At 39.6% G+C, this 24,023-nt stretch overlaps 1 protein-coding gene across 4 annotated transcripts; it reads left to right on the top strand.

Annotated features, from left to right (window-relative positions):
• Positions 1 to 3,545: 3,545 nt before the first annotated feature.
• On the top strand, positions 3,546 to 22,932 carry AKIRIN2 (akirin 2). Of its 4 annotated transcripts, none has more exons than XM_054023074.1 (5): positions 3,546 to 4,175; positions 17,162 to 17,305; positions 18,144 to 18,278; positions 21,062 to 21,196; positions 22,146 to 22,193. In XM_054023074.1, the coding sequence occupies exons 1-4, from the start codon at positions 3,971 to 3,973 to the stop codon at positions 21,157 to 21,159; spliced, it is 582 nt and encodes a 193-aa protein (XP_053879049.1). In that variant the 5' UTR covers positions 3,546 to 3,970; the 3' UTR covers positions 21,160 to 21,196; positions 22,146 to 22,193. The 4 variants fall into 4 exon arrangements, with proteins under 4 accessions (XP_053879049.1, XP_053879050.1, XP_053879047.1 ...); XM_054023075.1 differs by lacking the exon at positions 21,062 to 21,196 and adding an exon at positions 22,556 to 22,932 and having other exon boundaries at positions 3,549 to 4,175; positions 22,146 to 22,217; XM_054023072.1 differs by having other exon boundaries at positions 3,551 to 4,175; positions 18,129 to 18,278; positions 22,146 to 22,163.
• The last annotated feature ends 1,091 nt before the right edge of the window (positions 22,933 to 24,023 follow it).

Below are 24,023 nucleotides of genomic sequence, written 5' to 3' on the forward strand. Positions count from 1 at the left end.
GCGGGAGGTCAGACCAGATGATCATAATGGTCCCTTCTGACCTTAAAGTCTATGAGTCTATTTTGTTTTGACAATAAATATATAAAGAAAGAACAATAATATAACAAATTGAAGCCCTGACTTTTAAGGTATTTTCAACTACAATTAAATTGGAAACATATGCCCTCTGACAACCCTCAACCACTGTCACTGTTACTGGACATTTTGCTGCCTTAGGGCTCATCTACAGGAAAAACTGCACTGGTTTAGTTTAAGGTGCAACTTTAAATTGAATTAAACTGGTGCAAAAAGTTGTGTGAATACTCTTATTTTGATTTACATTAGGCTTATTTCAGTTTAGTTTAACAGGTTTAAGAGAAACTGAAACCTGTGCAAGTTTGTGTATAGACAAGGCCCTAGTCAATTGCTTCCTCTAACTATGGCCCTGTGTCTCTGGGCAAAAAAAGCTGTATTTTCAATTATATATCAGTGTTGGCACAATGTGACAAGCCATTTGATGGCATCGTCATCAGACAGGTGGAGAGGCAGTAGCCTGTCATTGAAAGTAGTCAGTGGGCACTCGTCAAGGATATGTGGTATAGTCTAAAGTTGACAGCAGCTGAATTGTGGGTCATTGGAAAAACCCCATTTAAAGCGACTGGCCACACAGTTAGCTCGATTGAGTTAGTTTACTTTGGGTATGTCTACACTGCCCGCCCGACTGGCGGGCAGCGATCGAGCCAGCGGGGGTGGATTTATCGCGTCTAGTCTAGACAAGATAAATCGATCCCTGACGCTCTCCGGTCGACTCCCATACTCCAGCTCGGCAAGAGGCGCAGGCGGAGTCGACGGGGGAGCAGCAACAGTTGACTCACCGTGGTGAAGACACCACAGAAAGTCAATCTAAGTACGTCGACTTCAGCTACGTTATTCATGTAGCTGAAGTTGGTAACTTAGATCGATTTCCCCCGCCCCAGTGTAGATCAGGCCCTTGACTGACTCGTCCCCCACCCCAACATTCAGGTAGACACAGCTCAAACTATCTTACTGGACTAAATTGGACTAAATCCTCAAAGGTATTTAGGCGCCCAGCTCTCTGATTTCAATGGGAGTTAGGCACCTACATACCTTTGAAGGTCTGGGCCATTGTGTCTATGGGGCTGTTATGGTGGGAAGCGGGAGCAGAAGTACAGCTGAGTTAAGCTAACTTGACTGAGCTAACTCAATGGGAAAAAAGCCCCTTTTTTGCTGAGATAGACAGGGCCTATATGATAGAACCAAATGTAAATTAATCTTAGAGGATATGGATTATGACAAAATGTGGTATAACTGATTATATATTGTGCCAGAATAACAAGTCTCTCAAAATGTAGATGGAGAAAGAGTCAACTTTCTAGGTTCTGATAGCTCTTGAGCACTCTGCTAGATGTAAAACATAAATTGAGAGATGGACAGGATTACCCTGATTCAAAGCCATCACTGTAAGAAAGCTTTGCCTTGGTCTTATTGGCTCATGGAATGTTTCATTTTATTGTTTAAGTCAGTTATATGCCCATATGAACCCTTGTCTACATGAGGAAATTTACCAGCATTACTATACCAGTATAATTATACCACAGTAGTTACACTGGTATAAGTCCCAAAATGGCCTTTTCCAGTTTAGCTTACTTTGTAAATAAAACTAAACTGAAAAAAGGCCAGTTATTCTGAACAACAGTGTCCTTCTGGGGAAGAATAATTATAACAATAAAATCATATTGGTACAGTAATGCTGGTACTTTTCCTCATGTAGACAAGCCCTTAGTCATGTAGGGCCTTGTTTTACATGTTGCCTTGGTTAAAGAAAGCCTTGTCAGAGTCCTCTTTAATGAAGAAATGTTTTGACTACTCTAAACCTGTCCAAAAGAAAAGACAACAGTAAGAAGAACTAATTTGCTACTGGCATTAGTTACTTTTAGGTCTGTGCAAGTCTGGAGAACCCTTTTCCAGCTGCATCTGGTTATGGAAACCCTATTCTAGTTATTTCAAGCCTGACATGTGCTATTATTAACAGGGAAAGCAAATTATTTATTATTTACTATTTATTTGTATTGCAGTAATGCCCATAAGCCCAATCGGGATCAGCCCGATAGTGCTAGGAACTGTGCAAACATGTTGTCATCAGGATAATTAAATAGACTGATATGTCCCTCTTTTGGTTTAGTAGACATTACTTATACATTAATCTTGGCCTGTAAAACTGAGATTCATTTCCAGATGATAGGTTTTATTCTGATGTATGGTCACATCCTTTAAAGAACTGTTTGTTTGATTTGTTAAAAATAAGACAAAACCCAAACCCAAGTAATTTATGAAAAGGACTATTTTGGTTTGAGCATTGGCCTGCTAAACCCAGGGTTGTGAGTTCAATCCTTGAGGGGGCCACTTGGGGATCTGGGGCAAAAATCAGTACTTGGTCCTGCTAGTGAAGGCAGGGGGCTGGACTCGATGACCTTTCAAGGTCCCTTCCAGTTCTAGGAGATGGGATATCTCCTAATCTCTAAAAATGTTACTAATTTACCAAGAACATACCATAGCTTTATCTTTTGTTGCTGCTAATAGTTAAATTGACTGTTATATTTTGCACAGTGGTAAATTGTAATTTATTAGGATTATGAAGTGGGATATTTTATGTTGCCCTATAGAAAACAGTTTTTAAAACCTATTCCCCTGCCCTCCATTGGTTTCCTTCTACAAGATAGCAGTTTAAGTAATTGTAAGAATATCACTTTATCATGTTGAAGAAACAATTTTTCAACTAAGGTCTTTCACAGTATGTTATTAGTTAGGATATGTACCTGTGTTCTCATATTTTTTTTCTAGTCACACACTATTGTACTCGTTGGTACAATTCTGACACTAAAAGCTTTTGAGACCACACATTTTACTTAAGAGCATTTGTGCAGTATATTTTACTTGTTGTAAAGTACCATGTATACCTGTGGTGTCATAAAGAAATAATAAGAGTTTGTGCAGCATCCCAGCAGGAGTGCACTTATGTATAAAATCACTATTATTGCTGAGAACAAGTAATGCTTCTTTCCCCCATCACAATCCTAGATTGCCAGCCTCAACCACATTCAGAAGGCCTCTTCCCTTTTCATTTCTTATCTTGCTGATCTGCTTTGTGTTTCAGGAAATCTCGCCATATGAACTTCCCCTCCCCCTAAGAGTTAGGCCCATTTTCCTGGGTGCAGCTGTGTTTTATATTTCTCTCAGCGCTAAAGCTCTTCTTCCCTACCTGACTGTTATTTGCCTGCTTTCTGCACTAGAGACATATAAGGCTACCACTCTCAGTCACTTGTCCTTTAACCTGCATCCCACTCAGCAGCCTCTGTGGGATTTAAATTCTACCCCGGAAGTTAGGGCCCCGGCGCGCTGCATGGCAGGAAGTGTAGTTCCTCCCCACTCCCTTTGAACGCTTTCGCATAGTGCAGGGGAAGCCGGTGAAAAACCACAAGGCCCCTAATCCTTTGCGGCGGCCACCGCCCCTGCTACGCAGGCGCATTGAAGAGGGCTGGTTTTTGAATCAGCGGCGTTGTTATTGACGCCATATTGCTGGTGTGGGAGAGTCACAGAGGGAAGCGCTGCCGCCGCCGCTGCCATCGCTTTTCATCGGCGGCCCCTAGCCGGCGAGCCGAGCCCAGCTCCGCACCTACCGTCCCAGCAACCGCCCCGGGAACGGCCGGGGGCGGAATTCGCGAGGGCGGGGCGGGCGGAGAGCGAATCCGTCGGCGAAGGAGCCGCCGGGGGGGCCGGAGCCGCTCCCTGGAGAGGGCGATAGGGAGGAGGCGGAGGCCCTGACGCAGCTCCCCCCCACCATCCGCCCCAGACGGTGGGGAAGGCGCCTCTGGGCTGGGCCGGCTGCTGCCGTCTCCCCCACCCCTCTCACCGAGCCCCTTGCCCCGCGCTCCCCGGCTCTCCGCAGCCCCCGGCCCGCTGCCCCCCGGCCATGGCTTGCGGCGCCACATTGAAAAGGACTCTGGATTTCGACCCTCTGCTGAGCCCGGCCTCCCCGAAGCGGAGGCGATGTGCGCCATTGTCCGCCCCGGCCTCCTCGGCCGCCGCCGCCTCGTCCTTCGCCGCCGCCTCGCCGCAGAAATACCTGCGCATGGAGCCCTCGCCCTTCGGGGAGGTGTCCTCCCGCCTCACCACAGGTGGGTGCCGGGGCCCCGCGGCGGGGGGGGGGTTGGGTGGGGCTCAGTGTGAGGGGGGCAGGGGAGCGAGTCCTGGCTGGGGGGGGAGGGGGCTCTCGGCCCTCCTGGGGCGTGCGGGGGGGGGGGGGGAGAGGTGGGTCTCGAGTCTCCTCCAGCCATTTTCTCTCGGGCTGCGGGAATGGCAGCGGCAGAGACGGGGCGATTCCGCCTCTGCTTGGCATCGCCACGGAGACGACACAATAGAAATGGCCGTTGGCAGCAAAGGGGGGGGGCGGGCTGGGCCGATGCCGGCGGGGGGGGGGGGGGGTGCAGACTGAGGCGACAGGTCGGGGCCGGCTGGGGGGGTGGGAGCGGCTCGTTCTAGGCAGGGGGAGCTGGCGGGGGGGCGGGTTTCTTTGCGCTGAGGCGGGCGTGGAGGCTTTCCTTGGGCGGCTGGGGAGCCGCAGGGCGAGTCAAACTGCGGAAATCCTGGGGGCGGAGGGGGGTGAGCATGTACGTAGGGGCGTGGGGGAGGCGCGATCACACCCGGGAAAGGTGCCTGGGCTCGAGCCCCCCCTCTCTGGTCCCCCGATCGATTTGTTGCAGCCATTAGCGCCGGGAGCGAGTGGTGGTGCCTCAGTGAGGCGGGCGGCGGCACCTCCTCTCCTCTTGTTCAGATATCGGAGGGGGAGGGGGGCATGTCCTGTCATCAATCACCCACAAAACGCCACTTGGGCAAGGGCGAAAGCGGATACAACAAAGGGAAAATGCCTTTTCCAGTCGCCTAGGATGTGGCACGGACCGAAATGACAGTCTGTGGTGTCTTTAAAGTTTCATGGAAAAATCAAGTGATGAAAGTGATTGGCTTTAAATGCGTAAGTTGCCTTCGGGACAAATAAAATGTAATTAGCGAGTCTCTGTCATCACAAAGATGTTGGGAGGAAAGAAACCCTTTTCATGTTCTTCTCAAGTAAGAGAAGATTCAACTGGTGGCCCTAAGACTTAGCTCTAGGCATGTTTGTGCAATTGTTTCAATTTAAAAAACAACTAGATCAATTTCGCAAACGAATCTAGGAGAAAATGAATTTTGGCTGGGTGTGCAGAGTCTGCTGGCTTCCCTGTGTCAGTTTAGCCTACCGCTTCCAGTAATGCACTTCACAACGTTTGTCATCCATGCATGCAGTCATGAGTTTTTTGTGGCCGTGCAGCTGAGGTGTAAATCTCTCCTTTGTGTGCAGAAAAGGCCTTTCCTAAATTGCCACTAAATCAGGTCCTTTGTTAAATTTGTTACCCCTTTTGATAAGAATTGCTGAATTCTTATGTTTCCGGTGCTAAACTGTAGTTTTAAGTGTGTATTTTAAGTTCTTTGTTACTAGGACAGTTCTGATCTGCTTGCTTAGCTTGATAGACAGCAGGTCCTGATTAAACACTTCTGGTTCTACAGGCCTTAGTCAAACACTAAAAAGATCAAATTTAAGGAATCATGATATTATATGTATAAAATGGTAGTTCCTTAAATTTAGTGACAATGACTTAATATTTGATTTTTTTTAAATAAAAATGTTGGAAAGGGTTTTGAATGGATCACCAGGCAGCTTTGTAAAGGATGACACTGCAATGAGACATTTAAATGTCTGTACATATGTAATCTTTAAGAACAAGCTTAGTTTGCTTATCTTTTCAAACTATGAGTTACTGTTTAAATACTAAGATTTCAGTTGGATAATTTCTTAGGGAAATAGAAGGATCCATGCTATGAATAATTCATGTAAATGTGGTTTAAAAAAAAAAAGTTGGTCAGGCCACTGCACTGTAATAGTAATGCATCTTGCTCAAGGGGGGAGGAGTATTGATACAATTTCAAGGCATGGGTGGTAGTTAAAATCATTTCCTGTCTTAATGCTAAATGGTCTTTATATAGGGCCTTTGAGACTAAGATTTATTATTAGTCGATAATGTGGAGCATATATAGTTGGTCTGTCTTGGGCCCCTACCTCATCTTTCCTTTGAAAAAACTTAAATTCCTAAAAAAAAGGTGATTCTGTAATGGCAAGAATATGTATAATAATCCAGTAAATGTATCTAAAATGATCAAATTAAATAAATTGAGTAGGAAAGATTATTATAATACACTAGTTATTGGAGAGGAAATGCCAAAATCTAAGTGATCAGATTCAACATCGGCTTTTATTTATGGATCTTTGTATCCATACATTAGTTTTTAAACTGCATCTTCAAAATAAAACTTAAAAAGAGAAATTTGCTGTCAACAATTGTCAGTTTGGCAATGTCTCTAATCTCATACAACTGTCTGAATATTAATGATAAAATCTTGACTAATCAAGTATTATAATCATCATAATTGATTTTTTCCAAGCAGAAATAAGTGTTATAAGTAGTCATTAAACTGTGTTTTCCACTATTAGGTTCTAAATTTTGATTTTTGATATGGTGTAGTTGGTTCTAATTATCAGAGTAATTATGGTGGCTTTGTGAATTATGTAGTGAAAGATAAGGCACAAATGAATAAAAATGTTTGTTTCAGTGTTACTGAATGATCTTGAACAACAACCTTGCTCAATTTAATTGGGAGTTATGCATGCTCACACATGGGTGTGCTCTGACATAAGATTGCTGTAATAATGGGAGCTTTTGCTTTGCCATACCTCTTTAGTGTTTACTGTGAATATTTAAGTTCTGTCTAATTTTATGCTTTTCACTAAACATAGTCATAAGTGACATTTCTAAGTGTATTATTATCCTGGTCTCACTTGCTAATGCATTCTTTTAAAATGAGAGCCTTCCCTTTTAAAGGCACACTGTAAAGAACCCTAGTGTCTGTTTAAAAAAACATTTAAAATTTAACTCAAACTTTCACTGCTTGTTTAATTTTTGCACTTATGGACAGTGAAATTTACTCACAATAGGTAGTTTAGTTAATTTCACTCACTGTTTCTCAAGTACAATGCTGTAGTGTTTAGGTTTTCAATGCTTGCAGCCAGAATTTGTTTTAAATTTTGTTTAATGAAAAGATTTCTAGTAATTTGAGACCTAAAGTAAGTGTGTGTGTGTGTGTGTGAAAAACAAAAACAAAAAAACCCACACACTTGATGCTGCTGTTTAAATCAAGATGGTACTTCATACAACAAATACATTCTTTCTTTGACCTGTCAGTCCTGGTGCTGTTCAACTCCAGTTTATGGCTGTGCACCTCAGTATTTCAACACTTGATTAATCTTTTCAGAAACAAATGTGTTATCTGGAAACAAAATGCAACTTGAATGGCAATAGTGTCTGCAGGAACACGCATAGTATGCTAGCCAGACGAAACACCAGCTGTCTTAAATTAAGTATAAAATGCTCATAGGCAAATAAATGATACCTCTATTTGGGAGAGGGAAGACTTTAGGATGAAATTTATATCTAACAGGAGTGTTTTAATATTTTGTGGTTATTTTGACAGCTGTTAAGTCGCTTTTAGTTTCTCAGTGGATTTGGCAGCTGAATTGTGTTTTGTGGTTTCTCATCTATACCTCCTATAGATCTTGTATCTAGTACTGTTATGACTATTTTGAATCATTCTTCCATTCCATACCATGAAGTGTTTTGCATCTGTAAGGAATTATCAATCTTAAACTTTTACATCAAGGTTAACTTGCGTAGGGTGCAGGCAATGCTACTTAAATACAATTCTGGTAGGGAAAGAGTGGCGCTATCTTAATGTTAGTAAGATTTCCTCCTCCCCCCCACCCCCTTTTGAGTAGATTAGTCTTTGTACTCCTACTTGCCTGAAATTCCTTTTACATAGGTTCTAGCTAAAATTTGACTTAGGTAAGAATATTTTGTGTGTATGTATATATAGAGGAAAGGGTGTTAGAGTAGACTGACTGACTAGAAGGACAGAGAGCACTTTTAAATATAATTTATATTTAAGTTTGTTTGAAGGGCTAGGATTAAACAAAAATCATCAGAGGTGCTCACTTTCTTGTATCTGGAGGATTTCCCCATGCAAGGTGGGTTAGAATACGCTTTATTGTGGTACTTCAAAAACAGATTGGAGGGTGGCCTTTTTAACTACAATGTTGTGAGTGTTTCCAGTTGTTCTGAAAATAAAGCATAAATGGTAGTGTCTTGAGTGTGTTTTTTAATAGAGTGAGGCCCAGGTTACTCAAAGAGGCAGTCAATTGTGCCAAGGTTTTTTGGTGGTTTTGTATTTTGGGCCCATAGGGACTAGTCCACCAAGTTCAAATTCATTTGTGACTTTGGCATGACTTAAACTTAGGTGTCCTGTGGTAACTTGCTGTACCTTATAACTTTCCCCTGTGAAATCTTAAAGCTACTATGCTCTCTTTTTATCAAGCTGATAAATTTAGGTGATGGAAGTGGTGGGAGGAATGATGTATTTTTCTTCCTTAAGATGTCAGGACAGGTTCATCTTCAGTTGCTTTTGCTGAGGAGAGGAACATACTCGGAAGGGCAAAAATAGTAGTAATATTTTACTAATTGATAATTCCAGCATTGTGCTTGCAATTAAAAGGCAGATTATGCTGTACTGGCTACAGGCTCTTCTGAAACTGAGGCTTTTAGGTTGATTGAAAGTGGGTAGGGTGGGAAACAGTGTCCAAAGAAATAAAAATACAGTGCAGATCTCTTCTCGCTAGCTGTTTTAAATCCCATTAACACAGATAGTAACTTCAGATGGCTTCTCTGCATCTCTGCTCCAGATTGCATATTGTACCTTCAAACAAACTCATATTTCGGGTGTGCTTCCATGAAAATGGCTTCCTCTCAAAGGTTAAATAGCAGCTAATACCGTACAAAAGTCATGAAAAATGTTGTATTTAGAATTAACCTGAAAAATCTCTATTAAAAACACATGAGCAAGATCTTTAAGTTCATCTATATTTGCAGTTTATTTTCCATCTGAAGTAATATTCTCATGAGCATTTCCCCAGTAAGTAATTGATGTCACAAACCAAAGATTATAGGAGATGGATAGCTATTGGAAATACAAGGCCTTTCATTTCAGATGTCACTGGTTCAAATCCAGGCAGAGATCATTAGTGAATGAAACCAATTAAGCTAGTTGAACTTCCCAGATACCATCAGAAGTCTATTTTTTTTAGTGGGCACATATCCACATCACAAACCCACAATCTCTAAGTGCACCTTTATTGCTAGCCTTGGCATAGAGACCACTAATTGAACAGGTGTAAAAAAAAAAAAAAAAAAAAATGGATCGTCTTCTCTAACTCTAGTTCAGGATTGAAGCACATTGGTTGATGAGTTTGAAAAATACTGTATAGCTTTTGACCGTGTACCTGTTCTTATCCTTCAGGGGTACTAAATTATTCTAAAATGGGATTTAACCTTCTTTCTCCTCACCTGCCCTTCTAAATATATTGAAAAAGTGAAAAACAAGCAAGGACAGATGCATTCTTAAGAAATGCAGCCTTCGTTTCATGCAAATATCCCTAGTAACTGGACAAATATGGTAAATTGGCTGTAAATAGTCTTTCCCTTGAGGTATCCTTGAATCTTGATTCATGAACAGAGGTTAGTTGAGGATTTTGCCATTCAAGATGTTCTTTGATCTTTCACAGAAAAATCTAATATCTAAACCCAGTTATAATAAATCTTAAAATTATGCAAGAAAAAGAAATTGGCATACTTAGAGAGGAATAACTGTGTTGAATCTACCCTTGAGCTATCTTTCTCCTTTGACCTGTGAGTTACCTTTGCAGGAAACCTGCTTCCTCTGACTGAAACCTAGCAAGCAATAGCCAAGTACAAGTTTGAGAACCAAGACAAGCAAGTCTTGAAGGCCTTAAGAGGAGATCTACCATGTTATTACTAGCAGTAAACAGAATTTAAATACAAAAATAATCTTGTGCACACACTCATTAGCAGGACAGTTTGTCCTTGTATTATCATGGCAACATGAAAGGGTTTTCAAAATACCCCAGTATCATAGAACTGTGTTTCCTGAATTAAAATACACTGGCTGTATGTGAACTTGTTATATCAGTTTACCTCCTTTTGAGAGGTGATTTTGTCTTGTATAGGTGCATGAAGTGATTAATAGGCTGATTTTCAAGTGTAGCCTAAATGTTGAATTTATCCTGCATTTTTAGCTTCCAGTTTGACAATAAAATTATGGCGATTGTAGAAAAATACAGAAATGCCAGTTGTCTGGCATATTTCACATTATCTGTTCTTTTGTCATTCCTTAAGTCCCTGACCCAGGGTTCTGGCATTTTCTGAAATGTCACGTTATTGCAAAACACACTAATGCTAATGTGAATGCCCGACGTGAAGCAGAAGGAGCAGAACCTTCGTTAATTTGTGGTCCTGGATAATTGGATCTCGTGAGGGTGCCCGTTCTGCACCGCTGGGTCTCTTGAGAGGTTCTGCTACTGGTCCTGTAAATGTGGGCACTGGCTGTGAATGTCAAAAAATAAAAAATGCTGATCATGGTGCCATCTATAAACCTTACACAGTAGTGTAGCTCTTTAAGACAAATATAATTTTCAGTGTCAGAAATCTACTGCAAAAACCAACAGATTATTTTTTTGTTTGAGGGCAAAAAAAATGCATTGAAGTGACTGAGCATGACCAAAGCAAGAGAATGCTAAATGTCTGGATCTCTCTAAAATACATATCTTCATTAATCCCCCCGCCTCCAAGATATCTTGGTTGGGTTGGCAGATTCTGGAATGGAGATCTGTTACTAAATGAAGAGCAGTGGGGCCTCAATTGATATCCCACTGCTCTCCCAAGGCAGTTTCCTTGATGGTGAAATGGGATAACAGCTCGTGGAAGAATACTTGGCTGGTGATCCCCGAATCAGAGGTGTGGTGGGACCAAATGAAAGGCGTATGAACAAGGGGGACAGGCCTTGGCTAGTGAAAAAGCTGTAAATAAGTGAGATCATAGTAACTAGGAATTACTGAACTGTACAAAAGTTCATTTAAAAAGGAGCTGATTCCTTTCTTACTCCTTGATTATATATAGATGACATCATGGTAGTTTTCTACTTGTCTCCTTCATGAAAATCTCAGGATTGGTTAGGTTCTGAATATGGTTGAGCATTTGATTGGTGCAAAAATGGTTGGTCAAATAATGTCAAAAATTGTCAGATATTTTAAAGCACTAATTTATTAGAACCATAACAAGAGTGGAGACCATAAAGTCTTAATAGGCTTTTTCAACAGCAGCTCGTGTCGTCTTGCATATTTGAAGATCTTTGAGATATTTAATAGAAGGTGCCCATCAAATAAGACAAGGATTACCCAGTGCGGATGAAAGTGAGTGCTCTACTAAATGGCACTGAAAAATGGCTGCTGGTACTTCTATTTTTTGAAAAAATTGACAGTGCTTTTAATTTTTGACATGTGATGAGAAAGTTGTCAATCTTCAATGTGACCAATGAAAAATAGGATCAGAGGGCAGCACATCCATAATACAGAAGGTGGTTTGGATACTCATTTATCAACAAAGCCTCAGCAGCTTTCATATTTGTAAATTAAAAACTTCTTGATTAGTTCACTTCAGGTTTCAGCTAGTTCACTTTTCCCCAACATGTGGCATTAGCATGTAGTAAAATGAGTCATCAAGGCATTTAAGTAGGCTTGCTAACAGGTGGCACGGTGATGCAATCGAAAAGATAGGCCATCGGCTACATTAGGGTATTCTTGCTGGGATATTTGACATTTGACCACGCTCAAATAATGGGTGGTCAGTTATATTATTTGACCAGCTTGCCAAGCCCTAGTTCTGAAGGATTCTTTGGTTTGGTTCTAATGAAATAAATTGGAAGGTGACATCACAAACTGAAACCTGAGTTTCAGGTTCCATTTGAGGGCTGGGAAAGCTGCTACTTCGATTTCAACCTACTGAATCACCATTCTGTTTATTCTGCCAAAGTGTCCTTCAGCTAAATGATGGAAGCCAGGAACCAAGATTTCTGAGGTTGCTAATATAAAAAGCAGGTCAAAATAAAAACACAAACAAACAACAAAAAATCCAACATAAGGGGAAACCTGACTTTAGGCTCCTGTTTTTGAAATTTTTGGCCTATGTATAAAAAGGTCACTAACTTTGATGTATTGGAAGTTTAAATAACTTTTCACTATTAACATCAAAGCAGTTTTGTTTTGAAGTGACAAAGATTTTGTGTGGGTCAAGAAATTTTTAATTAAAAACTATTTTAGCTAGTCCTTGATGCTGTAAACACATAAACTCATGCTAAATTATAAGCACAAGGCCCATGATTCACATGTTTTGAAGTCAGTGGGGTTGTTCATGTTATGAACCTATTTACGTGTTTATGGGATCTGGGCTTTCATTTTCACTATTTTGTTTTTGGCCTATAGCAGTTTAGTACAAATAAAATAAGATACCATATGAGTTGTGGCTTAAATTTCAGCACCTACATTAGAGCTGTGCAAATAATCAATTTTACGGTTTGCTGGTTGAACCAAAACCTTTAATAAAAAAAAAATCCTTTTCAGATAAACAAGATTTTTTTCCCCCGTTTTCTTACCAAAACAAAAAACCCTGACAAAAGTTTTGAATGAAATGTTTTCTTTTGCTTTGGGGCATTTTAAAGTGTGTTTTCATCTTAAGCAAAGGAACTATGAAAGCACCATTCACAAAACTAATGGAGGAGGAAGTGGTGGCACCCTTTTATATCCTGTATCCCAGGGGAGTGCTCCAACCATGGGGCTGTGGGAGACCAGGGTTCAGGTTCCCCTTTCCTGCGTGAGTTGCCTAATCACCAAACTATATAGAGTAATTTTCTCTCTCTAGCCCAACTAATAAGCATCTGGAACAAGAGATGGTGGTTGTGCTGCTAAACCAGTTTTTAACAGAAATAGCCTCTTCTGCAGGTGCAAAGAGTATTTTCCGTTTATTCAACTGGTTTAGTTTATTAAAAATTGAGAAACTGAGTTGAAAAAGCAGAAAAGCTGGTTTATTGTTCCAATCTGTTGTTAAAAACTAGGTATGAGAGAATGAAATCTACTGGTAGTAATAGCTTGAAGGATGTGGTGACTAAAACAGTAAGTTCAGTGCCCTAACTACAGATACTTCCTTTGTTTATTAAGTTAGTTCTAATACTTTGATACAATTTTTTCCCTTATCTAGCACATTTAAGGTAGTTTTATTGAACTAATAAAAACAATTTTAAATCGCTGTTTATGTGCATTTTTAATTAAATTTAAATTTCTGTCTAAATAGGGCTTCATAAAATCACAAGTAAAAATTAATCTAATAAGTGAAATGGAACATTCCCCATTTTCTAAAATAAAAACGTAAAAATTCAGAATCTGAATAAAATGTAAGTTAAGCCATAGAAGTGCTTAACTATGTATAGATACAGTACATCTGGTTAGCAACAAAGCACGAAATTTAGTGCAAAGGCTATATTTAGTTATAAATCAACATATTTTAATAGTTTCCAGCCAATGAGAATCAACCTTTCTTTAGGAAAATAAAAAGCAGAGATGTAAAACAAGACTCAGAACAGTGATTTAAATCAGGGTTTCCTGCTTGCTGATTTAAATCATGATTAAAATCAGTGATTTAAATGGCTTTGATTAAAATCAGTGCAACCTGCTATCTGCCCTCACTCTTCCTAGAGTTGTACATTACCATTCCATGACAAAAAGTAATTGAAATTTATCATTTTTGATAAGAGTATAATAATGTATCTTTCTTGAGTTCCTTGTATCCTGGACAGTAGAGGAGAAAATGTGTTGGGTTTGATTTTTTCACTCCATACATACATATTGCCTGTTTTGCTATGTAATAGTGTTTAGGGACCTGGAGTAGTCTAGCTGCTTTTTAGGTTTTTGTCTAATGCCTTGAGTCTCAGTGGGATTTTTTTGTCTATTCCTTTGGAGGGGTTATTGATAAAAGCCTGTGGGGTTTTTTTGGTTTGGTACTCTGATGGACAGGAAGAAGTTATACTATTTTAGTTGAGATGACTTCAGAATTTTTTTTTTTTTTTTTAAGCCAAGGGAATTCCCCTTGTTATACTCTCAGTTGCAGTTGAGAGTTTGTGTACATGGAGTATTTATTTTCAGAATTGCAGAAAAAGACTTCTGTTGTGGTTTGTCATGTTTGAAGTTTAATTTATGTCTGTATAGTTGGTGAACCCAGATCTTAAAAAAATTCCTTGATATGGACTAGCAACATAGATGTGGTGGTGCTGCACACTTGGAATTTAAGCTGTAGGGGCTTGTCTATGTGAACACATAGACTGTGGTAAGCTGGGGTGGGAATCTACCCTGCACTAGCCTGCTGTGGTCTAACTGTGCATGTGGACTTTGTGGATGCATATTAATAGTTAATGTGCTTTGATCTAGTCCTCTTTGAAACAGGTACATATGGACAGTTAGACTGTGGCAGGCTAGCGCAGGGTAGATTCACAACCCAGCTTGTCAGTCTGTGTTCATGTAGACAAGCCCTAAGACAGTTGAGAACTACTGCAATACATATTTTTTCATAGTGTGGATAACACTTTAATACAGAACCAGTTGTCCTCCATTTCACAATCGCATAACATCTCTGTAGCTATGGCAGCACTTGGTTGTATAGAAAAGTAATATTAAGGAAAGTATTTAACTCTAAATGTAACTTAGCAGCTGGAAATGTGGCCTGCGCACCATGGTGGGCCAGCAAGTGGTTCCTGGACCACAATTTGAGAGCCTCTGCTGTAAACTGTATTTCATTGTAACTCATTGTACATACATGGGCTTTCTAGTCCATTTGTAAAAGCACTACTTTACTATGTCCCTTGCTTTCATTATATCGCCTTCCTTTCTGGCTTCACTCCAATTTTTCAATACTCTATGCGATGATAGACCATGGTGTATAATCCAAATGAGAAGCTCTCTTGCTGAAGGTTCAGGGATACCTAGAAGGGTTCTGACACTGCCTCTGCCCAAGGGATCTGTTTTTTGTAACCTGTGGCTAAGAGGTGTCTGATATTGAAGCCTCCAAACTCCTCTGACTGCTGAAAGGGGGAGAGAGAAATATGAGAGGAAGGATAGTTCTGTGGTTAAACCTCTGGACAAGGAATCAGAAGATCTGTTTCCTACTATAGGCTCTGCCAAAAACTTCTGATTTTGGGCAAGTCACTTAAGCCTCTATGCCTCAGTTTACCTATTTGACAGTAGTGTTAAATTAATCCATTATGAGGTGCTTAGACACAGTGTTGTCCATAGGATTCTGTATAGCAGAACCATATTGCAGTTTGGCAAAACACAAAGGAGCAGCAGGGACGTACTGACTAAAGTTGTCTGTGGAGTCATGGAGACAGCGTGCCATTACTTTCTGTTTAGTTGACATTTGGAAAGATATCTTTGCCCCAAGGACTAGAAACTAAATTTTGTAAGATGAAAGTCTAGAGTCTACAGAAGCTAATGATCATCCTGGGAAGTGTTGTTTTTGCTGTGAGCAGAAGATTTTTCCAAGCTGTGGTTGGACCTGCAGAAATCTGAAAAATGCCTGTGGGAGAGGGGTGTCTGTAAGCATCTGGAGGCCCTTTTTAAAGAGCAGAAAGCCTGTCGATTTTTTTCTTTTAATTGCCTTTGAAGTTTTTGTGTGTGTTTTGTGAAACTGGGGACAGGGGGCCAGTGTATGTAGTTCTCTGTATTAGTTGTCTAATTCAGGTGCTGATGCTCATGGGAGCAAAAGCTATGAACGTTGCTAGAGGTAACTGTTTAATTGTAGAGATGGCAACATAGGAATGCCTTGAGGGGAGAGGGTAAGGGAAGGGATGTTTAGGGTACACTTTGAACATGTTTCTAGAAATTATTAGATGCCAGATTTTGAAATAAAACTTAAACTTGTGTAAAACATTTAAGAATTTCTATTTTCTTATTGTATAGCAGTACCTTGGGGTAATGGGAATTAACAGTTAATGTTACTTTAAATTGTTTTTTTAATACATAGCCACTTAAAAATTCATTTGGTATAATTGTGACATTTCAGTATGCATATTCATTTCTTAAGTTTAGAAGAGCATATATACCAGTGCTTAACCCCTGGAATGATGATAATTTAGATGCTATATTTTAAATTATTGAGGCTAGGTTATTCAAGTTACTTAAATATTACCAAATTATACAAATTTTGAACTCCATATTGTTGTCCTTCAAAAGAGACCAAAATTTGATCCATGAAATATTCCTTGTCTGGACCATGGTTTAGAAAGCTGCTGATCCTGAAATTTTTGTACCGATTTGCCTAACAGTTTGTAGTCCTGGCAGATGTCAAAATAATAGGTCCCACTATATAATCATATTATTCTGATTACTCTCTTGTTTTCTTCCCCCTTGAGTTGCAACATGTTATCAGCATCTCTGGAAAAAAATAGAAATCAATATTTCACACTACCTGGAAGCTTGGAGTATCTGCTTTTAAATGATTGGTTTTTAATTATGGAGGTGTGTAGATATCAGCCCTTAATTAAGATGAAATATAATGATGGGGTCAAAGGGAAGCAAGGTAGTAATCAGAAGAACTGTATTAAAATCAGATGTGTCAACAGAAGGTGGCTAGTGCTATTAGAGCTGGAAGGTTGAAACTCCCAGGTTTCCAAAGGTGTCTGTCATTTACTTCTAACCATGCTGGTTCGTGACCTTAAAACTGTCACTAATTATTCACCCTAGGAGGGCTTTTAAGGCTGGTCTTGTACCTCAGACCAGTATAACTTGTCACTTGTACCTTCAGTCTTTTAACATGAATATTATGGAGTGAACTTCTTTAAATGTCAGATTCTTTATTTATATTTGCATTTCACACATGAATATAATGGATAAAATGGGCCCCTTTAATGGGTTGCCAACTTACACATCACTTAAAAAAAATAGCTTTAGGAACTATTATTGGTATCAGTTAATTATCCCGGATGCTTGATATCTGAAATGGAAATAAAGCTGAGGGATACTGTCAAGTAGTCATTACTAGGTTAACTTTTGTTTTAACTTTTCTTTTAGAACAAATTCTGTACAACATAAAACAGGAGTACAAACGCATGCAGAAGAGGAGACATTTAGAAAATAGCTTCCAGCAGACAGATCCATGTTGTTCTACTGATGCACAGCCACATGCATTTCTCCTTACTGGACCAGCTTTGCCAGGTATCTAAGCACAACTCTGTATAACTTTGATATATACCTTATGACTCCGTGTGGGTAGATAACTTTTCTCAAGTTCTCTGATTCCCTGTGAACTGTCTCTTGCTTAAGTCATATCCTTACTGTTTGTGGAGTTGCAAGCATTAATGTCTTGGCAAATTCCAGCTTTTGATTAAAAGAATTAAAATAGAGCACTCCTTGAAGCTTTTGTTAGCTCATTCCCAGTAAATCATCCTGCAAACAAAGTATCAAGGGGTAGCCGTGTTAGTCTGTATCTACAAAAACAACAAGGAGTCTGGTGGCACCTTAAAGACTAACAGATTTATTTGGGCATAAGCTTTCGTGAGTAAAAACCTCACTTCTTCGGATGCAAGAAACTTCCTGCAAACAAACTTTTTCTAAACCATTGAGCAGCAGATGTCTTTACAGAAAGATCAACTCAGACTTTAAAAACAGATGTAACTTTACTCACAATGAATGCCTAGGATCCTTAATGAGGACATGTTTCTGTAGCAGTATAACCTGTCTTTTCTTTGCTGTAATAGACATTTTTGCATGTAGTAAATGCTATTTAACATTTTGTTGAGGCTTTCATTATCCTTACAGCGTGCTGAACTCAGAGCATAATTTTAGATTACTTCCTTTTTAAGTGATGGCATAAAATATTTATGATATCAATAAAATTTGGAAGTATCCAAAAATTAAAGCAAGATTTTGCCAAATGTTTTGTTTGGAGAACACCTTTAATGTAATAGAGATGATGTAGAAAGCTGGAAGATGTTGAATGTTGACTGCAAGTTACTTGTGTGTAAATATTTACACATAGGTACTTCATCTGCAGCATCATCACCATTGAAAAAAGAACAGCCCCTGTTTACTCTCAGACAAGTTGGAATGATCTGTGAACGTTTGCTGAAAGAACGTGAAGAGAAAATCCGTGAAGAGTATGAAGAAATTTTGACCACAAAACTTGCAGGTGTGTTTGAATTAAATGCAACTTGAAAAAAAAGATTAATATATTGGCAACCGCAATTTCTGTAACATTAATGTTATATCCAGTGTGTACCTGACCTTGTATTGGCTAAGAAATGAGATGCCCAAGTTGAAAATTTAAGTTTCCATCTCTGGATATAGCAAAAATGATAACATGTAGTGTCTGTTGTAGACTATCTGGCCCGTCTTCTGTGCTGCTATGGACAGAAGTTATAAAACTCCATGGGTATTTCTACACCATCAATTGGTGGAAGCAGAGTTTTTATTTCAAATAGAACTTTCTCTTGCTGGCATATTTGAGCTGACCATCTCCTCCCCATTTTCTGTCTCCACAGAGAAAATGGCTTCCTATTTGCTTTCTTAAGAGCCATTTGCAATGTTTTTTTTTCTCATGGGGAAGGGGGGCTTCTCTTCTCCCCCCCCCCTTTTTTTTTTAAACAGGAGTTTTGCATTTGGCATAGAGGGGACAGTACGTGAGGCAGATACCTTTAGCACTAGAAGTTTCCCATATACCAACCCTGATTGATCCCAGACAACCAGCAGTGTTTGGCGACTATTCGTGCTTTTCTGACCAGTGGCATAGTTGCTTTCTTCTTTACTACACAGTGGATTGCCTGTTTCCTCTGCCTCTGAACCCCTCTTTATTGTGGGTAGTTGCATTCACCCCGTGCTCTTCGTGCTGGATTGCTGGCTCACTGATGTAGTTCAATTAGAGGAGGTGAGGAACTTTGACTGTACTTGTGGCTGGGCATCCCATAGATCCGTCTTAGACCAGAATGTTCTTAGGCTCAAAGCAGTGTAAAAATACACATGTAAATAGTAATTTTTCTACCATATTCACTTTTAAGCAGCCTCAGTATTCCTAAATACCTGTGTTAGGTAGATGGCTTCCTACTGCTGTAGTACTTATTGTATAATTTTAGAGTCTTTCCCTCGAGATCATCAGGTGCATTCCTTCTTAAGTGTTCTCTACTATTGTAGGATAATAAAAGCTCAGTTGAAGACCAAGAATGTTTACACATTCGTGTTCTGGATAACTACAGGTTTCCAACCTAGAGAAGTTGTCTGCATGACCGGTACTTCCTGAAAAATCTCTAGTTAGACACGCCCTCAGTCAGAGTTCCACTGGAGACTGATCTCTTGGGGAGAGGAGCCTATATGATGATTAGTGTGCTCTTAAGGCAGAGGTTACCAAAAAAAGCTGTTAGAAATGCTATAGGATCATATTACCTCATTCATATATAGAGCAATGACAGATGTTCTGTAACATATGGGAACTTTTGAGGAGGGAGTGCCAAATTAAAATCCAGAGCAAGTCCCTCAGCAAGAGACTAGTTAAGTTGTGTTTTACCACCACAATGGTTGTATCCCCTTCCAATTCACACATCCTTTCCAAGGTGATAGCTCTTCAGTATGAAAGGATAAATCAGTAGGAATCTAGTCTCTAGCAGATCTTAACCAAATGGCTTTCTGCCCCTAAGCCGACTTGTTCACCACTTGGTACTTTTCAAAGTTCAGAGTCTCTTCTTGCTTCTGCAACTATTTATTAGGGTTTCTTTATAGTTTACCGGAGAGCTCCTTTTTTCCATCTTTCATTGTGTATTGGTGTCTGACAAACAATTGAATCTTCCAAATAGTGAACCTGATCCAGTGGAGTTCTTTGGTTCTTCCTTATTTCCACTACCTGGAACCTTAATTAGCATTCACTTGAGCTTAGAATCATTAGAGATACTAGCCTCAGTAGGGCTGTGGCTAAAACATTATTCCTCTTCTATTCCCCATGAAAGTTACTCTGGAGTTCCCTATATAAAAACTTTTACAGGTCTGAGAAGGTTAGTTAGGTTCAGGTCACAGGGTACTGACATACATTGATATCACCTGCTGTATTCTTACATAGCACTCTGGTATTTCTCATTCCTTTGTAGTTGTGGTGATTACCTACTTTTAAGGCAACCTGGAAAAACCCAGAGTTCCAATGTGTGCTACAAGCCCTCATTAAAACTGATTTCAAATAGCCAGCTGTGGATTTGTCCCTTTCCTGTGACATTCACTTTGATGAGTAAGATAAGTGATCAGGGATTTCTATTTCATTTGTAGACCTGTACTTTGAGCATATTAGATAATAGTATGCAAACCAGTGCTATACTGAGCCAAATTTAAATTCACAAGAGAGCTTATGAGGTGGCTATCTAGTTTTTAATATATTGTTTTTCTAAACATTCTAAAATTGAGTTGCTGCTGTTCTTGGATACAGTTTCTGGGCAACCAATCCCTCCATCTGCTCACATTGGGTATGTCTACACTGCAATTAAAAACCTGGGTTCCGATGAAAGGGCTGTTTAATTACGGTGTAGATGCTCAGGCTGGAGCATAGAACCTGCAAGGTGGAAGGGTCCTAGAGTGCCCAAATGTCTATGCCGCAGTTAAACAGCCCCCTAGCCTGAGTCATGTGAACCGGAGTCAGCTTGCATGGGCCAGCCACAGGTGTCTGATTGCAGTGTAGACATACCCATTGTGTTATCCCAGTATTTTGGCTAACATCCTCATGCAGCTGAGGTAGAGTTGGCTGAATCTGAATTTCCAGTAAGTCAGAGATTATGCTTGCGGGGAGAGGGAAACACTTTTAAAAAAACGGGCTGCCATGTTACTGGCCAGTTCCACTCAAAGGTTGAAGGCCCACAGATCATCAAGACAGTCCACACTTAGGAGTTCTTTTGCACTGCTTGCTGATTACTGATTCACTGTTTACTTTGCTCATCCCTGCAGGAGGATGGGACTTTCATGGGGGGGACCCTCAGACTGGGACTCTTCTGTGGAAACCAAGAACTACTGCTACATTTTTGGTTGAAGATTGCTTTCTTTAACCTTGCCTCTTCTAAGAACAGTGCAGAGCACTTAAAAGTAATAACCCAACACACCTCACATGCGGTTTTCCACAAGGGAGGAAGGGGAATGGAGAGGAGCTGCATCTGATAGATCTTCTTCTTTAATTTTCTAATTCTGAAAGTTAATACCATGTTGATGGGTGCAATATTAGAAACTGAAGAGAATATGAAAAAATGTGTTCTTATGTATGTAATGTATAGAGATTCCTTCTGGAAAGGACTAATTTTGAGTTCAGAGTGAACTGAATATTCTTTATAGCATCATCTTAATCTTAGTATTTAGTTTGAGGAGATTACTCAATAGCTGATTTTACTAAACCCTCAGTCACCTGTTCCCTATTGTGACTATTTTTGCTGTTGAAATAAAGCAAATATTTTTCACTTAGCTTTTTATCCTGTAGTTAGCTGTTTCTTGCTTGTTCAGCATTTTGGCAATCAGTGACATAATTGATTGTAATAAATCGCTCTTTTATACTTCTGTGCTGTCATTTCCCAGACCTTTAAATTCTGCCTTTTTGTAACCATGTTCAGTGGCTAGAGGGCGGGAGTTGGGTTCTACTTCCAGCCCTGCCACTCACTGACTTTGCTCAGTTAACCACTCTGGGCCTTCATTATGCATCTGTAAAATTGGGATAATGTGAGAATTTAAGTGCGCTTAAAGTGCTTTGAGATCCTCTCTCTCTAAGTGCAGAATATTCCTTGGCCAAATTCCTCTGTTGTCTTATTCTGTGCTGTAGTTTGCTTGTCAAGGGAAATCCAATTGATTGCTAACATGGTTTAATGGGGTGGATTTTTTTTAGGGAGCAGAGATGAGATGGCTGTGTTGAATAATCCATACTTGCCCCTTACAGACTGTCAACATTTGTTTAATTGATATAGCTTGTATGGCATAAGAAGTAAGCCTTGACCTTTTTTTCATGCTAAGTTAAACTTGGTACACTCACTTCTAATGTTAATGTTTGCAGAACAATACGACGCATTTGTGAAGTTCACGCATGATCAGATCATGCGACGATATGGAGAACAGCCTGCTAGTTGTGAGTATCTCCGCTTCTTTAACATCCAGCAGGAACACTACATCTCTTAATTGTTTGATACTTAAAATGGCCAGTAGTACCACTGTTTTTTGTCTATATTTTAACTGAAAAGCACTGAGTTAAAAGCTTGAATTCATGATGCTGTGGAGAATTTAGAGTGAAATGAAAATGTGCTGAATAATGTCATGTATGTGCATCAAATAGCACATACAATTGCCTCCTGTAAACCATTGGGGATTTGCATTTTAAATTGATTTTTGCTATTGTCTTAACTGATTTATATTAGATTTGAATTCAGTTATCTTGTCACTAACCTTTTCTTTTTTTCCTCTTTTCAGATGTTTCATGAATCATGTTTTCTGCATATGTGGGCTGCCCTATACCCCCTAATTGTTGCAAGCTGTCCCAGTAAAAGACTTGCAGCAATGCCATATTTCCCCCCTTCCCTCACCCTCCCTACCCCCGTGAACACAGGTTATTTCAAGCTTTTGTCAGTGGCAACCACTCTTATGCAGCAACTGGTTTTGGAGTGCTCCCTGATGTCAGTACCACCTGGATGTGGACCTTTGCTACCTGTAATAATACCAGTGGCCTCATTTGCTGTATCATTACAATTTGGCTTCTTATGTTAATAAGTTTGAAAAAGTAAAGGATTAAAGCTGGTGTTCTAGAACTTGCCCTTCACTGGTTGTGTAAATAAAAATGTAGAATGACACTTCTGACTGAAGTTAGTGTGGTTTTCATAACTGTGCACTACAACAAAACTGTAATCACAGTTAAATTAGAATGTAACCCCAGGACAATTTTAAGCAACTAGCCCACAGTACTGCCTGTGAAATAGTAAAGGAGGGCATTTCTGTATTCCATGACTTTTTTGGGGGTTAAGAATGGGTTTATATGATTTCTCATTTTTGTAGTTTTTATTTATTCTATCAGTCTTTAACAAATGTTTATTGCTGCAATTTTTCAGTGTATCATTGTTTTACTGCCCTTGTAGTACTGGAATTTAGTTGGAAGAATAAAACATTTACTTCTAAACTGTTCGTTTTTAATATGCAGGTGGCACTGCTGCTGTGTATGAATAAAATTTATCCATGTTTAAATGAAAACTTTATTTACTAGCAACTGAAGTAGGTGAGAGTTTAATTTAGGAGAGGGAAATAACCTCTGCAGAACTACTCAATATTTCAGTCTAAGAGATGATTCCTCTGTTAAATTTGGATGAGCTGCTTCATGTGGAAGCATGTTCTTTATGTAACTGACCAAAAACTTCTGATTTGATATTACTAATGTACTCAGCATCTGTTCTTTTCTCACCCCCAGATTTCAGTGATATCAAAGAAATCTGTTTATAAGACAGGCCTGTCTATTTTTTCACTCTGGGAATATAAGCTGTTTTAAAACATAGCTTTTGGTTAAGCTGCAGTAACCAGGTGTGTCTATGTGCATGCTAGATCTTGACATCCCACATCACTATTGTGTTGGGAAAAGGTTTATTTTGTCTTATTTTGGTATTTAAAGTTGAACTGCAATGGTTAAAGACTCCAGATAGTTTCAGATGTTGGGATGTGAGCGAAGTCCTCCTGTTTGGCAAACTGGCTCTAACTGATGTTTACAACATCCATTTTTGGAAAGCCTTTCTCTTCTCTTCAGTCCCTCATGAACTCTCATTTACTGGAGTAGTGACTTCACTAGTACCAAAGAGATGCAAATAGCTTTAGTTGTATTCTGAATTTCTGTGGGCTGCACACAATTTTCTCCTCTACTCACTGTGCTTTGGACTGTTGAGGGTTAGAAGACGAGTAT

This window comes from Malaclemys terrapin, chromosome 3 (genome assembly GCF_027887155.1).
Source record: "Malaclemys terrapin pileata isolate rMalTer1 chromosome 3, rMalTer1.hap1, whole genome shotgun sequence".
In the NCBI taxonomy this organism is placed as follows: domain Eukaryota; kingdom Metazoa; phylum Chordata; order Testudines; family Emydidae; genus Malaclemys; species Malaclemys terrapin.